Raw genomic sequence first — 21,267 nt, forward strand, 5'->3', positions numbered from 1 at the left:
CTCGGGGCAGTCTCTGCAAGAATGGGATTGCTAGAATGAGGGGAAATAGTCAAAGCCATGAAATAAATCTGTGGTTCACGAGGCTTGCCAGAGGACCTTGATAAACTGCTGCTCAGATGTTGGGTGTCTTTTTAGAAGGAATAATTTAAAAAGGTAGAAGCCATGCTTTTCTATATAAAGCAGCAGTGGAGATGGCCACTGGAATTTTAGAGTAGAACTCTGCTAGAGATGACCAATTCTTGATTTTTTTTTTTTTTTAATTATTCTTATATTAGGCTGCCTAAACTTTACAGCAAGTGTTGTAAGACCACTAAGCAAGTGTTAAAATATTAACACATAAAATTTGCAAAGGCAACCCTGTGTTAAAATACACAGGGAAAAAAACCAACAACACTAGCTAAAGAAAACACTTTTTCTTTCTGGCATGATGATGACAGTCATGATGAATAGGCAAATTTTGCAGAAGGTTAACCAAAGGATACAGGTAACTGGCATAAAGCTTTTACTGACTGTGATATTTATTAGGATGTGACAGTAAACACAAATGAATAAATGCTGTTGTGAAGCTGTTACAACCCAGGCAGTCTGAAGTCTGAAGCTTTTTAAAATTGGTATTTTATAAAAAGCTGGTGTGGAAAGAAATTGGCCATATTTCACCCCTGCAATGGGATTTCATCCAACATTTTAACTTTTATCCAATGATCAGGTTATGGCACCATGCAAGGGCTGCTAGACTCCATAATTCCTTTTTCTTCTCTCTGGAACCCCTGTTCCAGATGAGCTTCGTGTTTCACCCATTAAACTGCTGAGTGAACAGCTCAGGATCACCTAGTCACTTCTGGAGAAAAGGTCAGGAGGCTGATGCTGCTGCAGAGCTGCAGTTGTTCAGCTCTTTCTGCATTCCATCACTTTAGTAGACCTGGGATTCCTACAGGTTGATGTGGAATTCAGGGAGGTTTAAAGCTGCACACTCAGAATGGTGGCTGCTGCTTTGGGGTGCTCAGGTGAGATGCTGACCCACAACCTGGTGTTTTACTGGTGCTTAACCCTTCCATTCAGCCACCATCTGTGACACAATGGAAGAAAAAATAATCCAAGACGTTTAAATTGCAAGTGAAATGCAGTAGACCTTTTTTTTTTTGGTCATCAAGCCTGGGCAGTGCTTTACCTCAAAGAGAGAGCATGAGAAGCATGAGGCAGGGTCAGAGCTACAATAGCCTGCAATCCTTTCTTACCCACATGGCTCTTCCTACCTCTGTGTGAGCTGGGTTTTACAAGCCCCACTGGGCTGAGCTCTGGGGAGATTAGTTTTCTCCAAACTAGCTTATGGTTTAGGTAATTGGTTTTCTGAGGGCTTAAAAAATAAAAATTGTAAATCTGACACAAGGTCAGTGTTGGTTCTTTGCTTATCTGCTCTAGGCTGTTTATGAGAAGCATCAAATGCATTTATCTCTAAAACGCTTGGAAATAAAACCGTGTAGTATTTCATGGCTGGAGCTGCAGGATAAAGGCCTTGTTTAAGCCCTTGGTATCTTCACAGGAGGAGGATAGATTTACACCTTCATCTTCTGGGCTTTTTGCCCCCAGTTTACTCCTTAAGGTCTCTATGAAACAGAATAAAATACCTCCTGTGGATGCCACTGGAGATCTTATGAACTTTATGTTACAGAAATCCTCAGGCTGCTCCTTCCTAAGATGAACTGTGCCAGATCATGTCTGAGGGGGCTGGTGCAGAAGAGGGTGGAGTTATTAATTCAGTGTCAATGGGAGTATCAATAACACAGAGAATAAGCACTGATTTCTAGGACCAGTCCCTGAAGACGGTCAGAAGCTGGAAATTGAATCCCACCTCTCTTTTCTCCTCCTATCAAATTGCAGATCCACTTTTTCACAGCTGCTGAAGTCGTGGTTTCTCTGACTTAGTGCATGCACCTGTGCCAAGACACGCAGGAAGATGAATGTGGGAGCTAACCTGCCCATTCCTGCCCTCCTGCTTGTGCCCATAACCTTCCAATCCGTGCAGCTCAATTGCAGCATAAAAGGATAGTTTCCCTTGCAGCAACTTATTTTAAATTTAGACATGTTCTGAAACCCAGGAGATCAAAGTATTTTCAACAGCACAAGAGGAACTCATCCCTAATGGAGCCCTTAAAGCCAGCTCCTTGCCTGTAAGCTGATTTCATTGTGCAGCAATGGTTGGTGGCTTACTTTTTGTTACTACAGGCTTCTGTGACAATCCTGCTTTTAAGAACACGTCTTGGGCTGGCAGTTATTGGCAGCTGCGAGGCTGGTGTGGGCTTTCAGCTGTGGCACACAACTCAGAGTTAATTTCTAGTTGCTGTTGGATTGCCTGCTATTCAGTTATGTGCTGTTTGGCTGCCAGTATGAACAGCCAGGGGTTTATAAAGACTGAAGAAACTGCAATGGAGAAGAGCAACTGGAAGTACTTCACTGGACATTACTGCTGTAATCAGACTCTGCTGCCACTAAGGTTTAAAAATTAGAGACAGCTTTCTCAGTTCTTTGAAATATTTTCTGCAGGTACAGGTTGCTTGTGCTTGGCTGGCTTCAACCCACTTGCACAGATTCCAGACAGAGTTTGATTTAAAAGCTTCTATCAACTAAATCAAATTAAATAATGAAATAGCAAATGGAAAAAAAAATTAAAAACTGAGAATGACTATGGCTCAGGTTTCCTCATGTTTTGTATAAATCTTTGTTAGAGCTGGATGACACAAGGGCTCTTCCATCTCAGCTCACTTGGGCTGTTGTCTGCCAGAGCTTCACTGTTTGCTGTTCACACTTTGTTAGGAGCACAACCTGCTCAGGGGTGTGCAAACATGGTTTTTTTGTTTTTTTTTTTTTTCTTCTCCTCCCTGAAGACTCAAAAGGCAATGAATCTGTTGCCACCTCCCATTTCCACACACAGAAAACCACCCCCAAAATCCAAGTGAAATTTTCTACCACCTGGACTCCCTCACCTCCTCCACTGGTTGGCCTGTTGCAATTAATTGCCTTTGTTGATCATTAGGCTTCTGTTGTTTTGCTTTTGACAAAAGACAAGTGTGCTCTGGCCTGGGCCGAGGTTGTTGAGTATTTTGGGGCTGGGACATTTCAGTCCTGCTTGGCAGCTGAGAGCTGGTGGCTCTGTGCAGTGAGACAGATAGTCCGAGTTTCTGGAAACACTTGGTCACAAATTCCCCCACCCATCATTAATTTATCCTCTAACTGTATCAGCAGGCAGGAGTGTAATGTGCTTGAAACAGTTACTGACTGTCAGAAAGGACAAATATCACAAATATTGGAAGCAAATATGTGGTTTAATTATTGCAGTTATTATATGGGACTGTTCAGCTTTGGAGATGAGCTGCACTGAGGAGGGGTTTGAACAAGGCTTTGGCTTACTTTAATTTCATTTGTGGTCACTCTTTTAACTCACTGTTCTTCATTAGGGCTACAAATACGTTGTATGCCTGGAGGATGTTACACAGACAAGTATGCCAAGAGTATTAAGATATATTTTATAGAATTATGGGATATCAGGGATTCATTCTGCTCCCACAGCTGTGGTAGGAGATAAATCAGGAGTTAGAAAGGAAAAAGAGCTGTTGGAGGATGTCAGCTTCCTCAGAAAAACACCGGGGATTCATTTGATGGAAAAATTGAACAAATTTTAGGACTAGTATGACTAGCTGAGAACAATGCCCAGATGCCATGGGAAATGTAATTAACCTTTGGCAAATGCAGCAGTCTCAAAATGATGATACAAAAATTAACTAAGATACACTAGTTTATTAAGATGTTTGTATATAAAGGGATCCATTTTTCAACTTCAGCATCAATGTTACTGTAAAATACTTGTGGAAGTATTTTAATAATTTTTAATTAAAGACCCAGAAATACCCACTTAAAATCTCACTAGTCAATGGCAAGGAAAACAAAAGTGATGGAGATAGCCTAACATAAAACAAAAAAAAAAAAAAGATTGAATCTTACTTATCCAATTTGCAGGGTGAAAAATGATGTTTCCAGCAATAGGCAAAAGCTGGGAGACATGGTACTTAATGAGGAAATTTGTTTCAGTGCTTTTCTCTAACAAGGTGTAATTTCTTTCTGACCTGACAGGCTGCTAAACCTTGGGATGCCATTAAACTGGTAATGAAGTGCCATGCTAAAAATAGTATTTCTGCTTTCTTTCTGGTTTCCAGAACCAGCAGAATCATCTGTATACTCAATTTACCACTGTGTGTGAGACATCTCTGCGTGGAGGCCTCCAGGGAGGAGGAGTGTCATCTTTTCTCTGTCACACAGAGCAGAGCTCTGTGCTCATCAGGTGCCAAACAGGCAGGCAGAATTGGGAGCTGGGCATTTGGTCCTGTGTGTTTGCTCACCAGGTGTGGATTATTGTGAAGTGTGCTTTGAAAGCTCAGTCCTGAGCATCAGCTGAACCAAGGAAAGTGCTCCTCGTGGAAAGCATGGTGTGCTGGTTTATTTTATTAAATAGCATGATGCCTTTGAAGCCAGGATCCTCAAAGTTTACACTTCATGGGTTGTGTAAATATAAATTACTCTTGATTAAGAGATGGAGCTGGAGTACGTAGCTAGGGCTGTTTTTTAGGGCTGTTGAAGTTTCCATTTTTAGGTTTCACTGGTGATTGTTTCTACCTAAACTCTCCTCAACTGCTGTTGCAGCCATTGCACCATAAGTGTCAAGATGGAAGGTGAGTGAGGAGATCCTAGACATTTCCACAGCCCTAGAGTGAGGTAAGGCTGGCTGACCTAAACTCTGGTGTTTAGAGTAGTCGAGGGGACAGAGACCCACAAAACCCTGCAGTGTGTAAGGTAGAAATCAATCAAGAATTTGTGGAAAACCTATATCCTAAATTTCCAGCAGGGTTTTCCTTTTGCTTGCCTCAGCAGCAGGCAATGGCAGGAAGGCAAGTCTTGGAGGAGAAATCTTTTAGTTGCTTGTTTACTAAGAAAAAAATAATTTCTTGGAGGATGAAGTAGGCTGGTAAAACACATTGTTGAAAGCAAATAAGTATTTTATCTTACTTTTTACTCCTGGCTGTTGACAACATCTCCAGAAACCCCAGAATTTTGCAGCCCCTAGGGTAAAACTTGGAATTCTTTAATTACTTTGCCCTTTGGCAACAGCTAACTTCACACAGATTCTTCTGCAGCAGAGCCAAAGTGTTCAGCCAAGTTTTAGCATTTCCATGCTTCTGGACAATTTTTATGCCCTCAGTGATGTCTTATGATGTGCAAGGTGGTACAAAGACGTGTGAAATTTTTGATGAGATGCAAGTGAATCTTTAATTAAAGATCCTGCTTTGAAAGTGTGGTTGAAGGAATATCACAATCATGTTCTCAGACCTCGTGGGACTTGGCCCTGGTATTTGGGGTAACTCCAGGTATCAGCCTGGGGAAGGGAAGGTGTCAGGCTGACCTAGTTGTGACCATTTTGATGCAGAAGGGAGGCTACAGGAAAGATGGAGAGAGATTATTTATAAGGGTTTGGAGTGATAGGACAAATGTTGATGGCTTCAAACTAACAAAGGGTAGGTTTGGATCAGATATTAGGGAGAAATCCTTCCCTGGCAGGGTGGGCAGGCCCTGGCACTGGGTGCCCAGAGCAGCTGTGGCTGCCCCTGGATCCCTGGCAGTACCCAAGGCCAGGCTGGACAGAGCTTGGAGCAGCCTGGGACAGTGGAAGGTGTCCCTGCCCATGGCACGGGTGGTACTGGATGGAATTTAAGGCCCCTTCCAGCCCAAACCACCCTCTGATTCTGATACACAAAGCTCCACCAAGCAGCATTAATACAGTGGTTCATAGATGTGGTTTCATGTTTCTGGATTACACACACTCAGCTTCCAAAAAAGGATTAGTAATTCTCTGGCAGTGAAAACAAACAGCAGAGCTTGCTAAATGGCACTAAAGAAACCTATGAAATGTCTTGCAGGTCCAATTACACAATAGTATATATTTTTCGCATTAGTCTGGCTCACTGCTCTTCTGCAAAGTTCTAATAGTCCTATACCAAGCTTGTCTTAGGTATGCAAGAAAATTTGCATGTCATGGTTGATTTCAGTGCAGAAGTCACAACACACAGAGTAAAATCCCCGCTGAGAACAGTTCAAACCCATTCCCGACTTCCACTGCCTTTATTTTTCATAGAAATAAGGCTCATACCCAGTTCACTTCTAACTCTTGTTATTTCTCCCATTGGTATTTCCCTTGGATATTATAAGGACAATAATGTTGTCCAGTCAAATTTTACCTCTGCAATTTTGATTTAGTTCTGTCTTGTAGTTTTGATTCACTAGTGCAGCATTTCACTTGAAGATTACTGAAGAGAAATTGAATTTTATGTGCTTCATTTTGCAGCAATTACTTTTCCTTTCCAGGTCTGCATGTCACATCTGATTTTGTTTGACCAATGCCAAGTTAATGTGACAAGGACTAAAAGCATTCTTGTTGTTCTTGTTACTGGAAAAGAAAGGGTTCTGTTCAGTCCCCACAGCATATAGTTTTATATAACACACCACATACCTATGTAAAACTAGTTAGTATAGGGAATTATCACTGATTTTAATAAACTCACAATATTCGTATGTGTTTATCTCATTCTGGACTAGAGTGCAAGTCTTGGAACTTGATGAAAAACTCTTCCCCTCCCCCAGTTTGAAGTTCAGAGGGAAATCTTTATGTAAATATTATAGAAACCCATGGAGTCCACACTTTGGTCCTGCTGAGAGAAATAGACTGATATGGGAACAGGGAGGGTTTATCTTCCCATGTGAAGGAAAATGCAGTAAGAATATTTTTAGCTGCTTTTGACTGAAGGGTAAAAAGGGAAAAGGGAGAGGAATAGACCTGCATTTGGAGGCATTTTGCTTTTTAAAGTGTTTTCCTCTTTTTCAAACAAGATATTTGGAAGACTAAGTTCCCCCATCGTTAAACATCAAACACTCAGCTGCTGCCAGTTGAACCACAACAAGATAAAACAATGCAAAGTAAATTCTCTTCAGGGAAGGAAAGTGGCTTGTTAGAGGGCACCTCCAGAAACACCTGGGGTGATCCCACAGCCAGAGAACAAGTGGAAGCACATATTCCACGTGTAAATATATTAGTTTGGGACATGCTTTGCAAAGCATCACGCACAAGCCAAGTTTCATGTATTTGCAGACTGTCATCCAGGTGATTCATTGCTGAATAAAACATGAGAATTTAAATCCACCCCATGGGGTTTTCAGTCTTGTTGTAAAAGTGACAGACACAGTACCTAGGGAAGAAGAAAAAGATCTTCTGATTGTTCTTGGTGCACGTAGGCTTCAGTGCAGAGCACCAGACAACATTTTTAGTAGTGCAGGCACCTTGCAGACAGTGAGATGTTTGGGATGCATCACATGGAAAAGAGAGAAGTCCTCCTGGCAGGAACTAAATATCAATATTAAATTTTTATGCAGATGAAGACTAAGGAAGAAAAAAAATTAATATGAAGGTACCTGAAAGATTTCAGGTTAAATTACAGTGCATCAAAACATATGCAGGGTATGATAATAATCTTTGTTTCAAAACTGGAGTCTTAAAGACAAGTTGTGCTCATTGAGCTTCTAATGAAGCTTTTCTCAAATGCAAAACTGATGCAGCCAATATTGCTGAACTCTGGAATTAAAATATAAAGCTATTAAAAAGAGAAATGTTTTCAATTTCCTACTTACTTTAATTTGAAAGTGGGTTTAGTATCTTTTCTAAGTTTCATACATTGAACTGTTTTGCCATCAAGAGTGAGAACTATAAATGCAATAATTGTAATAGGATCATATTTGTGTGCAGTATTGACTGCAGGCACTGGAAGAATCAAATGTACTAAAACCAGTCAAATAATTAACTTAGCAATGATGAACAGAAAAATTAGCATTTTTGCTAAGCTGTCTGTAGAAATACCATGACCACATTTCTCCAAGTGTCCCACATTAGTAGTTAAAAAACATTTTGCTTTTTGCTGGCTCTTTTTGCCCTGCAGTTTTCAGACTCTTCCCTCCATCACCTGCCAGCACTCTCTGTGCTCTCTGTTGCTCACACTCTTCTGCAAACAAAGTTCTTGGTCACATCCTCAAAATCTGTGTGGGTTTGGCCACTGTGAGCGAGACAAAACCATAATTTAAGAGTTATTTGTCAAAGAGTTGATTTACACAAGACTTACATGAACAGGACTTCATTACCAAACCCCAGGCATGAAGTCAAGCCTCAAGTATTAAATATTTACACCATTTGCAGTTTAAGTAAGTAATTTTCAGCTTGGCCTTGCCTGGCCAGGAGGAATCAGTTGGATTCAGCTGATGTTTTATGGGTGAGCAAATAAAAAAACAAAATGGGGATTTTTTACATGGTGCAGGGCAATGATCTGTGTGATGCTGGCAGCCCTCCTTTCAGCCTTGCAGTGGAAATGGGGAGAGCTATTTTTACATGTGAAAACATGGCCTTGGGAGTACATAAATTTTTAACTTTGAGCATTTTCCCCTGAGCTCCATCCCACAACTGTGGGACAGTAGCCCTGAGTCCAGCCTAAATGTGGGGAAGGTCAGTAACAATATTCCACCAGATGCAGCACATTTGGATCAGATCCGACTGAATTTGCCCTCCTAAGAACTTGTATTTAAGAAAGACTTCAAGACTTTATATTTGACAGAAACATTGGTCCTCCAGCTGTCTCAATTCTCCCCATCTGCTGAAAGAATAGTTGAAAACATCAAGGTGTAACTTCTGTTCAATTTTTTGGTGCACTCTGCTGTGTGCAGGTGTGGTGTGAGTCTCAGGGGGTGGAGTGAGCATCCCACACTCTCAGATTTTGCTTTTTCTGACAAGACAAGCAGCAGGAATGAAGCGCCTAAATGGAACAGAGGTCAGAGTCCAGAGGCACTGGCTGATGCAGTTAAAACTGCAAAAACAATTTGGAAATTGCAAAAGACATGTTTTCTGATGAAATCCGAGGTACTTGCAGAGAATGGGATTGCTGAAAGTTTTACAGTTCCCATGATGAAGGAAGTGCCTCATCAGTAAAACACAGTGTGCAAAAGAAATACTGTCACTCTCCCAGACAAAGTGATTTTTAGAGAGGAACCCTGGCTTTAAGGATTGACATGGAGTTCTCTGTCCTTTGACAGCTGTTGAGAGCAAATCAAATTCTCATATTTCATGTTTTAGGCCGAGAAGTGCCTGACTCATTTGTATAAGGTGACCTAATTTGGAAGAGGAAAGAGAATCTAGAACTTTCTAGTGCAAAAAACCCAAACTTCTGGGCCTTTTAATATGCAATTTTTGAGTGTATAAGCAGATACTAATTCTTTCTCTGCATTTTGGTGCCTAAGTGTGACAACAATTGTGTTTAAGCTATGTTCTGGGGAAAAAGCAGGAATTTTATGGACAGGAAATAGGGGAGTGGAGGTCTGAAGCAGATGGGGCAATGAAAAAAAAAGGGAATTTAGGAACATGGTAGAATAGATGCCTTTGTAACCTGTGAGGAAAGACATTTCTGCTAGGAAAAAACTAATACAATGAAAGAAAAATATATATTTTCTTATACCTTGGGGGAAAAAAAGATCTTTTTCCAGATCAGTTGTAAACTGAATTTGTGTCTTCTGGTTTTTTTCCTTATTAACGCAAGGCTAAAATGCCATCACCACAAGTACTTCTGGTATTTATTTTCATCTAAAAACTTTCATTTCAACAACCAGCAAAAGGATACAAATCTAAGCAAGTGACCCAAGTTAGTGGCTGTGCAGGCATATAAAGCAATTTATTAAAGTTCACAGTGCCAAGAAGGGAGTCTATTGCTCTCATGGAAAGTGGTTCAAGGTTCAGTACATAACAAAATAACAATGATTTATGGGTGGGCAGTGAAGTTTTAAATGCATGGTCAGACTCTTAAGGACTACTTGTGCTGAACTGCTTTGTGCTGCTGCCTTAAATGAACACTCATTTTTTTGGTGAGCTTGATTATAAAATTGCACTTTGAATGCAGCCTGCTGTGTGGTAGTTTTTAAAAGCCCCTGCAGCTCTCTGAAATCAGACCAGATGAATGGGAAATGCTATTTACAGCTTGAAAAATTAGTAAAACGTGGGCTGAAACAGAGTAAAATTGCCTAATGTCATCTGGGTTTGTACTGTGCTACTTTCTATGTGTTGAAAGACCTTAACATGAAATCTGTCCTCCTCAGCTGTGGAACAATTGCCACATCTTCCTCTTGCACCTTTTAGTGGTCTCTCATAGCTCCTTAAAAGGTGGTGGTGTAACACATCAAACTGGATGCTGTTGACCAAAATAAAATTTTCTCCAGCCTTCTCCTGTCACCGTGTCCCAGAACTGCCGTGTCCTCTCTCACTGATGGCTTTAGAGCTCCAAAATGAACAGGTCAGGCAGCATTTTTTTTTTTCTCTCCTTTTGCTGAGCCACATGTCATTATCAACTACAGGAATTCTTCTTCTCAATTCAGAGAGATTTTTTTTTTGTTCTGGGGGGCTTGGGGGTGTTGTGGTGCTGCAGCATCCACAGCTTCAGCTGGAACTGCCAGCTACTTCACCAATTTCTTCACTCAGTATTTGTGTGCTTGAAACCAGGAGGACACCCATGAAGCTCTTTGTGATGGCTTGTGGAGGGAAGAGTCAAGAAACATTTAAAACTATCCCAGATATAAGTGTCTGAGAAAGGACAACTCGATGTTTTCCCACTAAAATAGAATTCTCAGGTGCCCCAGGGGTTCTTACTTTTTAAAAAGTGATCTGTCTATTCCACCTTCACAGTACCCTGCCTTGTTTCTTAGTAGGTAAAAATCTAGGAGGTTTCAGAGTGCTCTGGAGTTGAGAATTTTGGTTCTTCTGTGTTTGTTTTTTTTTTGTTGTTGTTTTTTTTTTTTTTTTTTTTTTTTTTTTGGTTTTTTTTTTTGGGGGGGGGAGGGGTTGGGTTTTTTTTTTGGGGGGGGGTTGGGTTTTTTTGTTTTTTTTTTTTTTTTTTAGTGGGAAGGGGAAACAGGGATCACCCAGCAGCTGTGTGTGATTCAGGGAGTGCAATGGCTGTCTTGGTCCCTGGGGCATCCTAAAGGGTGGCATAAAATTATTGTCTAAACCTTAGGGAGGGAAAGGTGAGTTCCTGGTCCCCTTTTCTAGAAACAAAGGTAATGCATGATCTTGTGACACTTGAGCCAGTGGAGAACACTGGAATACCTTTTTCACTCAGCCTTTAAAAACTGGATTGCTGACAGCTTTTGAAAACAATAATTTGTTACTTAGAATGCAACAATTTGCATTCTGAGCAGCCAGCCAGGATTGATAGCAGAAAAGAAGGTGGGAGATGCTCCTCCATGATTTGCACCATTCTTCCAGCTCGCAGTAAGGTAGAGAATTCTATCTGTGCTCCAGATCTGCTGACTTGTCCCAGATAAAAGACTGTTCACACACTGGGGTGCAAAATTCTGGAGTGAACTGAGCAAAATTATGTGAAATTACGTAAATAGTATAAATAAATAATAAAGAATAAATAGTATATAAATAAATAATATAAACTATAATTTTATTTAATATAATATATATTACACTATAGTATTATATAATATTCTAGTAATATTAATATAAATAAACAAGAAATAAATAATAAATAAACAAAAACAAATCTCTGAAAGCTTCTGAAAAATGCAGGGTGTTTTTTTTGTTGTTTAGGGTTGTTGGTGGTGATGGTGTGTTTTTTTTTTTGTTTCTTTGTTTTGTTTTTTTTTTTTTAATTATTTTTCTGTGTGGGTATGTATTTGGGATTTTTCTGTTGGTGTGGGTTTTTTTGTTTTTGTTTTTTTTTTTTTTTTTTTAGGTTTTTTTTTTGTTTGTTTTTTTTTTTTATTTATTGTTGTTGTTATAATTATTATTAATATTAGTAGTACTATATTGGCTGTCTTTTTAAAATAACCCAGTATTTTTTGGGAAAATGTCTCCAGATGGGATGCTGGTAGTTTTTCATGCATATTTTTAAGTGTTGAAGCTGATTGATGCAAGCTCCTGCCACATTTCTTGAAACTAATAGGGTGAACTCGTAGGAACATGGAATAAAAGAGGTGAATGGGCTTCCAAGTTTGAAACCATGACTGAGAGAGATGGAATAAGTGCTATTCTTAGCAGAGGTGCTGAAAAAAAAATAAAAAAAGGAAAAGGGAGCAACTCCATGAGTATTTGTTCAGCATTTTGCAACCCACTGCTTGAAGTGTAAAGATCATTTTGGCTTGTGCAAATCCCAGCCACTCACAGCTTCAGCAGGAAAACAGCACTGCTTTAAAAAAGCTCTGCTGTGATAATTTAACTCATCACCCTGATGATACTTTGTGGCTGTCAGAATTGGGGTGAACTCATGCACAGCCAGAAAGAGCTCAACAAGGATTCCAGCTGTATTCCAGGTCTGCAGATGGTTTTAAATTCCATTTCAGGGCAATAATGCTGGTTTTTAACTTCTTGTTCGAGTGCAACTCAACTGGAGTGGCAGTGCCTTGCTCACGGGCATTTGCTGAGCCTTGTGGGTTTTTTGGTAGAAAAGTTATAAATCTCTTAAATAGGAATATGGCATCCTATAAATTATTATAGGGCAAAGGATGTCTTCTGCACTCGAATTTTCTGCCTAACTTCAATATGCCCTCAGATACTTTGCTTGAGTTTATTGGTTGGTTTGTCATTGTTTTTGCACTTACTGAATAAATAAAATACCCACAACACCTTTACTTTTACTGTGATACCCACAAACCCATACACACACATACACATATATATAAATGAAAAACTACAACTAGTCACACCCCAGAAAAGAAAAAACAAAGAGCTAGATACTACCATACATTCATCATGCCAAGTTCAGCCAATTTTCTCAGAATTTTCTGGTTGTCTTGAATAAATATTGATATTCTGTCTTCCCCAATTTAATATTGCTTGTCTTCATAAATACTGGCTAAACACATCTTCCTGGTTTTGTTCTTTATTTTCTCATTTATTGAGCCATTTTTGACAGATTTCCACTTGCTTCAGGTGAAAAACTTTTTTGACATAATACATACATATGGGTAAATACTGACTCTGCGGGTTTGTGGCTGTTAAGGTTTACAATTCCTTAATGCCAGCTTTAATTTAGGATTTGCTTAGGATCTCTGTGCTTCTGGGGACAGCTAATCTCCATTATTTACCATGGGGTTCAGTATTAAAGCACACATCATTTAATTCTATAATTGTATCACTTTTCAGGTACATGCACTGATTTTGTGTGAAAATGGTTCTTCTGAATTCAGAAAAATATGCTGTAACTTTCAACTTACTTTTAAAAAAAATAGAAAGGGATTACCTGTATCTGCTCTGCCAAAGTGGGATATCAATGCAGTGCTGCAGGCAGAAGTTTGAATTAACTTTGCTGAGATATAGCCAGATTATTTCCCATGTGTTTTAAAGCTTTGCATTTAGTTGCATCTTCTGATGCTCCAGCAAACCCTCCAAACTCATCAAGTGACTGATGGATGTGTTTGTAAAGGCCTGGATGGTCATTATGTCTGAAATTATAAACCCACTCTTGTACTTAATGAGGTCAGTGAAGCAATCAGGATAAAAATACATAATTCTGCAGCGTAAGTCTGTAAGCATGATACTTCTTAAGCTTTTTAAGTTTAATGAAGCAGCTACTCAGCAGCTGAACGTTCTTGTTAAACAGTCTCAGCACGGATTTTAAAACTAAAAGGTTGCTGAACACCATGGTCTCCTTGGAGAGTCTGTGGCTCTTATTCCCTCGAAATGTCTGCATCTTTTATATGTTAATGGTTTTGACATCAGCCATTTGCTTCATTTTCATTGTAAATGAGGCCCAGAGTCCAATAGCCTTCCCCATTCCCTGAACACTCTCTGCCCTGTAAGCTGTCTCACCGGCCTCCAGCTCGCTCCCTGGGGTATGTGTGGTCTGAAAACAGCTGAAGTGACCCTGCGAAACAAACCTGTTTTCCTACTTTAGATGCCTTTCTAGGAATATGAGTCCCTGTGTGAAAAACTTGTGTGGTGCAAGTGCTCCAGCATCCACACCAGTCCTCACATGCCACAAAATCCTGCTGCCAAGGACATCCCTTCAGGGGGCTTCCCAAGGCTGGTGCTGCTCTTCCTCAAACCCAACAAAGTCAAATCACAGGGTTTCTCCCAAACCCTTATAGAAACACCCCCATTTAGAGGGTTTTGTTCATGTTTGGTTTTTAAAGATTCTTCTCAGGTGCAGTGCTGTCACCATACAGCTGTGCTGAGTGACACAGAACACTTTTTTTTTGAGGGGGAAACTCCTGATTTTAATATGGGAATATCATCATTGTGACCTGCAAGGTTTGCACAGGACTGCAGCCAAGTGTCCCAAGGTGTGCTGGGGAATCTTTCCCTGCTTTTGCAGAGGGATTAACCCGCCCTGTGTGTGTGTTTTTGGTGCCTGACCCAAAGGGCAGGGACATGGCCTGGTGGAACCCTCCACGACAAGCACACCCAGCCAGGAGCATCCATCCCAGCAAGACATCAGGAATTTACAGTCTCCTTCTTGTTGGAATCCAAAATGCAGGGAACTCTCAGAACTTCCAAACTCAGGTTCTAGTAGTGAGAATGTGGATTTATAGTATAAAGCAGAGGTATGTTAAACTAAGTAAAGGAACAGAGTTTAAGATATAAAAATAAAAGTAGTTACAAAGGTAAACGAGGAGTTTAGAATGTAGCACTGTAGGTTGTGTGTCATAACAAGATTGGCTAAGATAGCTTATACTGTAGCATGGGTCCATAAGATGAAATATTTAAGGATTGGGTCAAAAACATAAATATCTTTGTTAGCAGTGTTCTATTAATTAATAACTCTTTAAAAGGTCTTGTAACTAGGGGTCTTTTGACTTTGCAGTGAAGATGTGAGCCGAATTCACCCTTCCTACCTATGTGGGAAAGAAAAATAAACCACATCATCAAAAACAACTCAGAAGTCCCGTCCCGAATTCCTTCCAAAATTCCCCACAAGTGAATTATCACACTTGTTCCCAGCACAACCCTTCCTTCCCAATTGCCATGTGTGAAAGCACTATGCAAAACACACTCACAGTTATGTGAGAAGGAGCAAAGCAGAGGAGTGGGCAGGCTGTGATTTCTGCCTCACCTTGTAGCATAAATTACTGCTGCACGCAGGCTGTGATTAAACAGGTTTCTGTGACTAAAGCCCTGTACAGGATTAATTGCCAGGTCTTTGCTCTGCTGTGGGTTGGTGATAGAAGACAATAAGCAGCATCGAGGTGTTTTCAAAGGGGATTTGAAGCCAATCCACCATTTTCTCCTCCAGTGCATAACTTTCCCTGTTGGCAGACAGTGGCAGCCTTTAAATTTGAAAGTGCACAGGGTGAAGACTGTATATACCTTTGAAACATTTGGAGGGGGAGTGACAAAAGGTTCAGCCTCTCTATTTATCACTGATGACTTCAGCAGTCTGTGGGGAGAAGAAACCAGGGCTGCTGCCTTGCTGCTTGTGGAAGGTGCAGACCATTTTTCTGCGACACCTGATATTGCAATCCCCCTTTCCCTGCTGAGTGGGCTTCGGAAACCTGGGCTGGGGAGGGATGCTCCTTCTCACACCTGCTGTTGGTCAGACAGGGAGAAATGTGCCCCACAGCACCTCCCTGTCCCTGTTCCTGCTTAGATGGGGACCCACTGCCCAGCGCCATGAGGACCAACCGCTGCAGCCACCTGCCTGGAGCCCCTCCGGAGTGCCCACGCCCTCCAGCCCCTGATGGCAAGAGCCTGCCTGGCAGCAGTGGGGGCCTGGCCACGAGCTGTCCCCAGTATGTCATGCAGGTGTCCTCCAAGGATGGGCAGCTGCTCTCGTCCGTCGTGCGGACCCTGGCCGTGCAGAGGTATGTGGGGGACAGAAGGGGGGTCAGAAGGAGGGACATGCCCCTTCCGGTCTGGTGTGATCAAACCCCCATCCCAGCATCACAGTGATCATGCTACAGGATGCATCACACTTCCTAAAACACTTCACCAGTCCCTGGCGTGCTGAGCAGCCAGACAAGCTGTTTCTAGCACCAAAGTCGCAGCTTCTGTCGCCGTCCGAGTTATTGACCTTTCTTTCTGCTGCTGGTTGAGAGAGGTAGATTAGTGGTGAAATATATTGTTAATCTATGCCCTGGAAGCATGCTTCAGGCTGGCTTTGTTCTCATTAGATGCAAGAAAGAGTATTCTGATGTGCTTGGCCTTATCCAGACTTGATGCTGGGTCAAAATTAAATTTGTCTTTGCTGGTGGTAAGCTGGAAAGACTTCATGGATCTTAAAGCAGTGCAGGAGAAATACCCACCTGCAGCCACACAGCAGGGATGTGTTTGGCACACATCTGTTTGTATCCCTCCTTGACGTGCCTGTGGGCTGTCCCAAAGAGAGGGAAACCCTTTCCAGGGAGAGGAGGTTTCTGCCTTGATGTGCTTTTCTGAAGTCGTGGCCCTGCCTTCGAGGTCCTACAGGGCAAGGTGCTGCTCTTTCAGCAGCCCTTTACTGCTGGCCAGTGAAAACAATATTTAGGTCAGAGGATCACCAAGAAATGCCCAGCTGAGAGAGATTTACAACTCCCTGCACTTTGGGGTTTCCTGAGGTGGCTGCACCACTGCTTTGTGAAGAGCTGGGAGATACAAAATACAGAAGGACTTGGTCTTCTGCCTCTCATCTGCCACTCTACACTTTTCCCCTCCCTAATAAAAGAGATGTTTTAAGCAAGAATACCAAAACCATTAGCCCTTAAACTATTAGCCCACCAGCTTGGATTACTAATTGGAGGGCAGAGCTCTAATTCATGAAAGCTTCTAGTTCATGACAGAGAAAAAAGCTATCACCACAACCCTCGAGCACTGACCAGCAGTTTTCTCTCCCTCTCCTGCAGCAGCCCCTTCAGTGACCGGCCCATTTGTAGGATCTGCCACGAGGGCAGCAGCCACGAGGAGCTGCTGTCCCCCTGTGAGTGCACGGGGACGCTGGGGACCATCCACCGCAGCTGCCTGGAGCACTGGCTGTCGTCCTCCAACACCAGCTACTGTGAGCTCTGCCACTTCAGGTTTGCAGTAGAGCGCAAGCCCAGGCCACTGATGGAGGTCAGTACTGCCCTGAAATCTTAGTTTTGACTGGAAAAATCCTGCCTGCTTCCATGCAGGCATCACAAGGGCTCTGCAGCTCCAGTGGGGTTTGGCAATGTGAAGGTGGGAGCTCAGGGGGAAGGGTGGGGTGTGACAGAACCCCTTGTTTTGGAGGGAATCTAAACAAATTATTAGGATGGGATCAGTGGGTTTGCTTCACTGCAAACCTGAGTCGAGGTTTTTTTGCAGCAAATTCCTGGGATGCCAGCCAGCTTGGTTGAGGGTGGAAGAGAGGCAAGTTGCAGTTTCTGTGGAATGTGGGGCAGGTCTCTGGACTCATGGTATTAAATATAGGTCAGAAATTTATTTATTTGTTCTTGCTTTTGAGAGGTAACAAACTTAGGAGGTTTGGAAACCCAGTTTATATGCCAAGCCCACAAGAAGGGATTGTTCTTGTTCAGTGTCTGGCATGTTTTGACATTTGAGAGTCACCTTTTGGCCTATTCTTGCCTATGTGACAGACTTGACAGAGAATTGGACAATTGTTTCTCCTTTATCATTGAAAATTTAGGTTTTGCCAACTATAGATAGCAGCTTCATGAAGTTTTCCAGGTTTTTAGGGTATTTTTGGTCCTCAGGAAAAGAAAAGAAACCAAAACAAGTTCACTCTCTTGACACTATTAATGACCTTTTTCCTCCCTTATTTTATTTTGGGAAAAGATGAAGCAAAGTTAGGGTTTCTTTTGGAAATAAAAGTTGATTAAAAACATTTGGCAAAATTAATGAGAAGAACCATTTTGTACCTGTTGGTGACACAGACACCTACATGCAGAGCTTGGGTTCAGGACAAAGTGTATTTCTTGTGCATCTTAATTGTTCCTTTAAATTGTGTCAAAACTGGTGGAAGGAGGTACAGTATCAGAAATTGGTAGGGGGAAGCAGCATTTTGTTTTTCCCCTGCTCACAGAGAAGAGGACACAGGACAGAACTGACTGCTGGGAGGTGGGTCAGGGGATGAGCAGTTCGACACTACCAGAATTGCTTTAATTGAGATAGGCATGCACATTTTGTGCTTAAGCCTAAGGATATCTTCATTCTTCCTCAGGATCCCCCCACAAAAGATACAAGACATGGCATTTAGCACAAGTCCTGCACGCAGAGCAGGTCCTGGCCAGCTGTGCTTGGCTGCCTCTGGGTTACTCTCTGGCTCTCCTCTCAATCTTTGGTGCAAGAATGATGCCACTCTGCATCTACCCACTGAGAAGAAAGACAAGTGATGCTGAGGCATCACAGTTTGATTGCAGAGCCCAGCTTCTGGAAATTTCTCCCTTGTGATGGCTCCTGGTGAGACTTGTGCTGCACAAATTGGATGTGGTGCTGGCCAGAGCTGCTGATGATGGAAGGAGTTGAAAGCAAAGCTGACCCTGCCCAGGATGGGGCACTGTGGTTGTTTGATTGTTCCCTGATGAAATGAGGCTTCTTTTTGGCAGATGCAGTAATAAGTAGTAGAAACAGCAACAACGATATTTAGAGTAATAATGGTAAACCTGCCAGTTTTTTCTGTTAGTTGAGGACAAGTGAAAACCCTGAGCAAGAACATTTTTGAAACGTAACTAAGTGGTTTTAGCTTTACAACTCATTATTTTCTGACTTCTCAGCTACTTACGCCCATAGTATTTTAGTGCAGAAATCAACAGTTGGGTGCAACTGCAGGAAAGGTCATAAAAACCCCCAATCCTTTGTGATCTTATAAAGGGAATATGTTTTCAGTTTAGAAGGAAAATGAAGGTGTACTTTCAAAGCTGAGAGCAGCAGAGACGAGCTGTATGCCAGGGGGCAAATTAAGCAGAAAGATAAACAAACTTCTTGATTTCTGCCAGTGTAATTTAAGTTTGTCCTGGACATTTATACTTATTTAATACACAGTGCTTTGAAATCCAAAAACCTCCCCATGAAAATAATTGCAACAAAAATCTGAAACTTCCCAAAGCAGGGCTAAAGCAGATGCAAGCTGCCAGATCCCCTCATCTCCTGTATCCTAAAAGCACCTCCGAGCCTGTCTCTCTGTGTCACCCAGAGTGTGAGGACATGGAAGGAGGTTTATCAGGTGTAGTAGGACCATTTCTCACAAAAACCCTACTGTAACATTTGGATGAGTGACAAGCCAAAGTGGCCACCTGCTTTTAACACCACAGAGTGTGTAAGTTTTGGGGTGGGGTGTCAAAGTTCTCTTCATTTAGTGAGTTGATTAGTTCTCCAAAGATTCCCCTGACCTAGATAATGGAAAAAGTACATGGTCCTCCTCTCACTGGAGGTGAGTGATGAGTTTTACCAGTGTATTTCAGTAGGTCAAGAGGGGCTATTGTACTCATAAAGTGATTTGTAGAGCACAGACTCTAAATCCTCAACAGGCCCTATCTCACTGGGTGAACACATCCCATTCAGGGGTCAGTGACAGGTAGTAAAGAAATGCTCAAAGCAATCAGTCATCATATTGATAATTTCTCCACGAAATCTTCCAACCAGGGGGAGGGGGGAATGTATATCTGACTATTCCAAAATGTATTATACTATTTTTCAAAGGGCCAAAAAAAACCCCATTAAAAAAAAAAAAAAGCTAAAACAAACAAACAAACAAAAGCACAAACAAACAAAAAACAAAAACAAAAAACAACCCCAACAAAACCACAAAACCAAACAAAAAACCCCACACCAAACCCAAAAGAAAAGCCCCAAAAATCCCAACAAAACAAAACAACCCCAAGAAAACAAAAATAACCATGCTATTATGTTTTCTCCTCATCCCTTCACTAGATTGGTCACTGTTTCCTGGTGGCTTAGGCATGGGAGTGGAAGAAATCTGTTTCAGTGGGAACAAATTGAGGCACTTTACTCGTTTTATCTGGAAATGTCATATGTGAATTTATTCCTGCTGTTAGCAGGAGAGGCTGCAGCAACAGTGAGCTTGAAATGGAGTAAGTGGTGTGGCTGATGGCTGAGCCAAATTCCTTCCTCCCTCTGTCCATCCTTATGGAAACAGCAGAGGAGTTGACCAGAGACAACTCTGTGCTTCTCTTTTGCCTCTGCCATAGGATGTGTATTTTTGTCTGAGGGAGAATCTTCTCCTTGGAAATGCACAATGTGCTGACTCTTTGATGCCCAAAACCCAACCAGAGCAGCAGGCAATGGTGGTGCAGTCTGTCATGTAGATCCATCCCCTCAACAATAAATTTGTGATGCTTCTTGGCTCATTTCTGTTTTTGAACTCACATTATTCATCCCAGAAAACTGTGTTTCCACACTGGAAATGTGTGTCAGGCACTATGGTGGTAATTAAAACCCTCCTTCAGCATTCACAAGAGTGCAAAATTCAGCCAGAGGAGTCAGGGTCTGAACCCACCCCTTCTATCCCCTGACAAAGGAAAGAGAAATCTGTAATATGGTGTCTGTTATGCACAGAGCTGATATTCCTTGTGACATGCCAGCCAAGGACCTCAAAACCAACACAGTGAAATCTAAAGCTGCAGTAATTCCATTACTGACATTTATGCACCTTCCAGTTTTATATAAGCTGCCTTTTTAATACAGCCAATCCACAGGAAAAAAAAATCTGCATTAGGAATGTGTGGTATTATTCATGTAGCTGCTTTTGCTGTGTTTCAGCATAAAGATTAGTCAATCTTTATGTAAATATTATGTATCATCTTCATTTCAATTTTCACATTGCATCTGTGTTGCTTCCATTTGGCTCAGTGCAGAAGCAGGCACGAAATGCAGCAGTACAAATATATTTATGTGCAATAATAAAATGTTAGGGAACAGCCAGCTACAAAATAAAAACGGTATAAGAGTATTATGTGACCATATAAGACAGGCTTGTATTGCTTGTAAGTTACTTACATGTTTTAGACCAACCAGGATTTGGTATCTGTTGGTTCACTTTTTTTTTTTTTTTTTTTTGCAAACAGAAAGCACTTAATTAACAATACAAAGCTCATAAGCAAAACAGCATGACTAGGAGAAAAAATAAAGTCAGGATAATTACAGCAATATTGAGCAGGAATTAACTTCAGTTTTTCCCTGCTGTGTTGCTGGCTATACAGCCTATATGAGTAAGATAAAATAAATTT

At 41.5% G+C, this 21,267-nt stretch overlaps 1 protein-coding gene across 3 annotated transcripts in view; it reads left to right on the forward strand.

Moving 5' to 3' along the window:
* Positions 1-21,267, forward strand: part of MARCHF3 (membrane associated ring-CH-type finger 3) — a 58,877-nt gene that overhangs the window by 20,150 nt on the left and 17,460 nt on the right. For 2 of the 3 annotated variants that reach the window (XM_054004246.1, XM_054004244.1), the window contains exons 3-4: positions 15,671-15,930; positions 16,948-17,155. In XM_054004246.1, coding sequence (XP_053860221.1) covers positions 15,677-15,930; positions 16,948-17,155 — 462 coding nt within the window. In that variant the 5' untranslated portion in view covers positions 15,671-15,676. The remainder of the gene's footprint in view (positions 1-15,670; positions 15,931-16,947; positions 17,156-21,267) is intronic. The other variant, XM_054004245.1, reaches the window with a different exon arrangement.

This window comes from Vidua macroura, chromosome Z, assembly GCF_024509145.1.
Source record: "Vidua macroura isolate BioBank_ID:100142 chromosome Z, ASM2450914v1, whole genome shotgun sequence".
Lineage (NCBI taxonomy): Eukaryota > Metazoa > Chordata > Aves > Passeriformes > Viduidae > Vidua > Vidua macroura.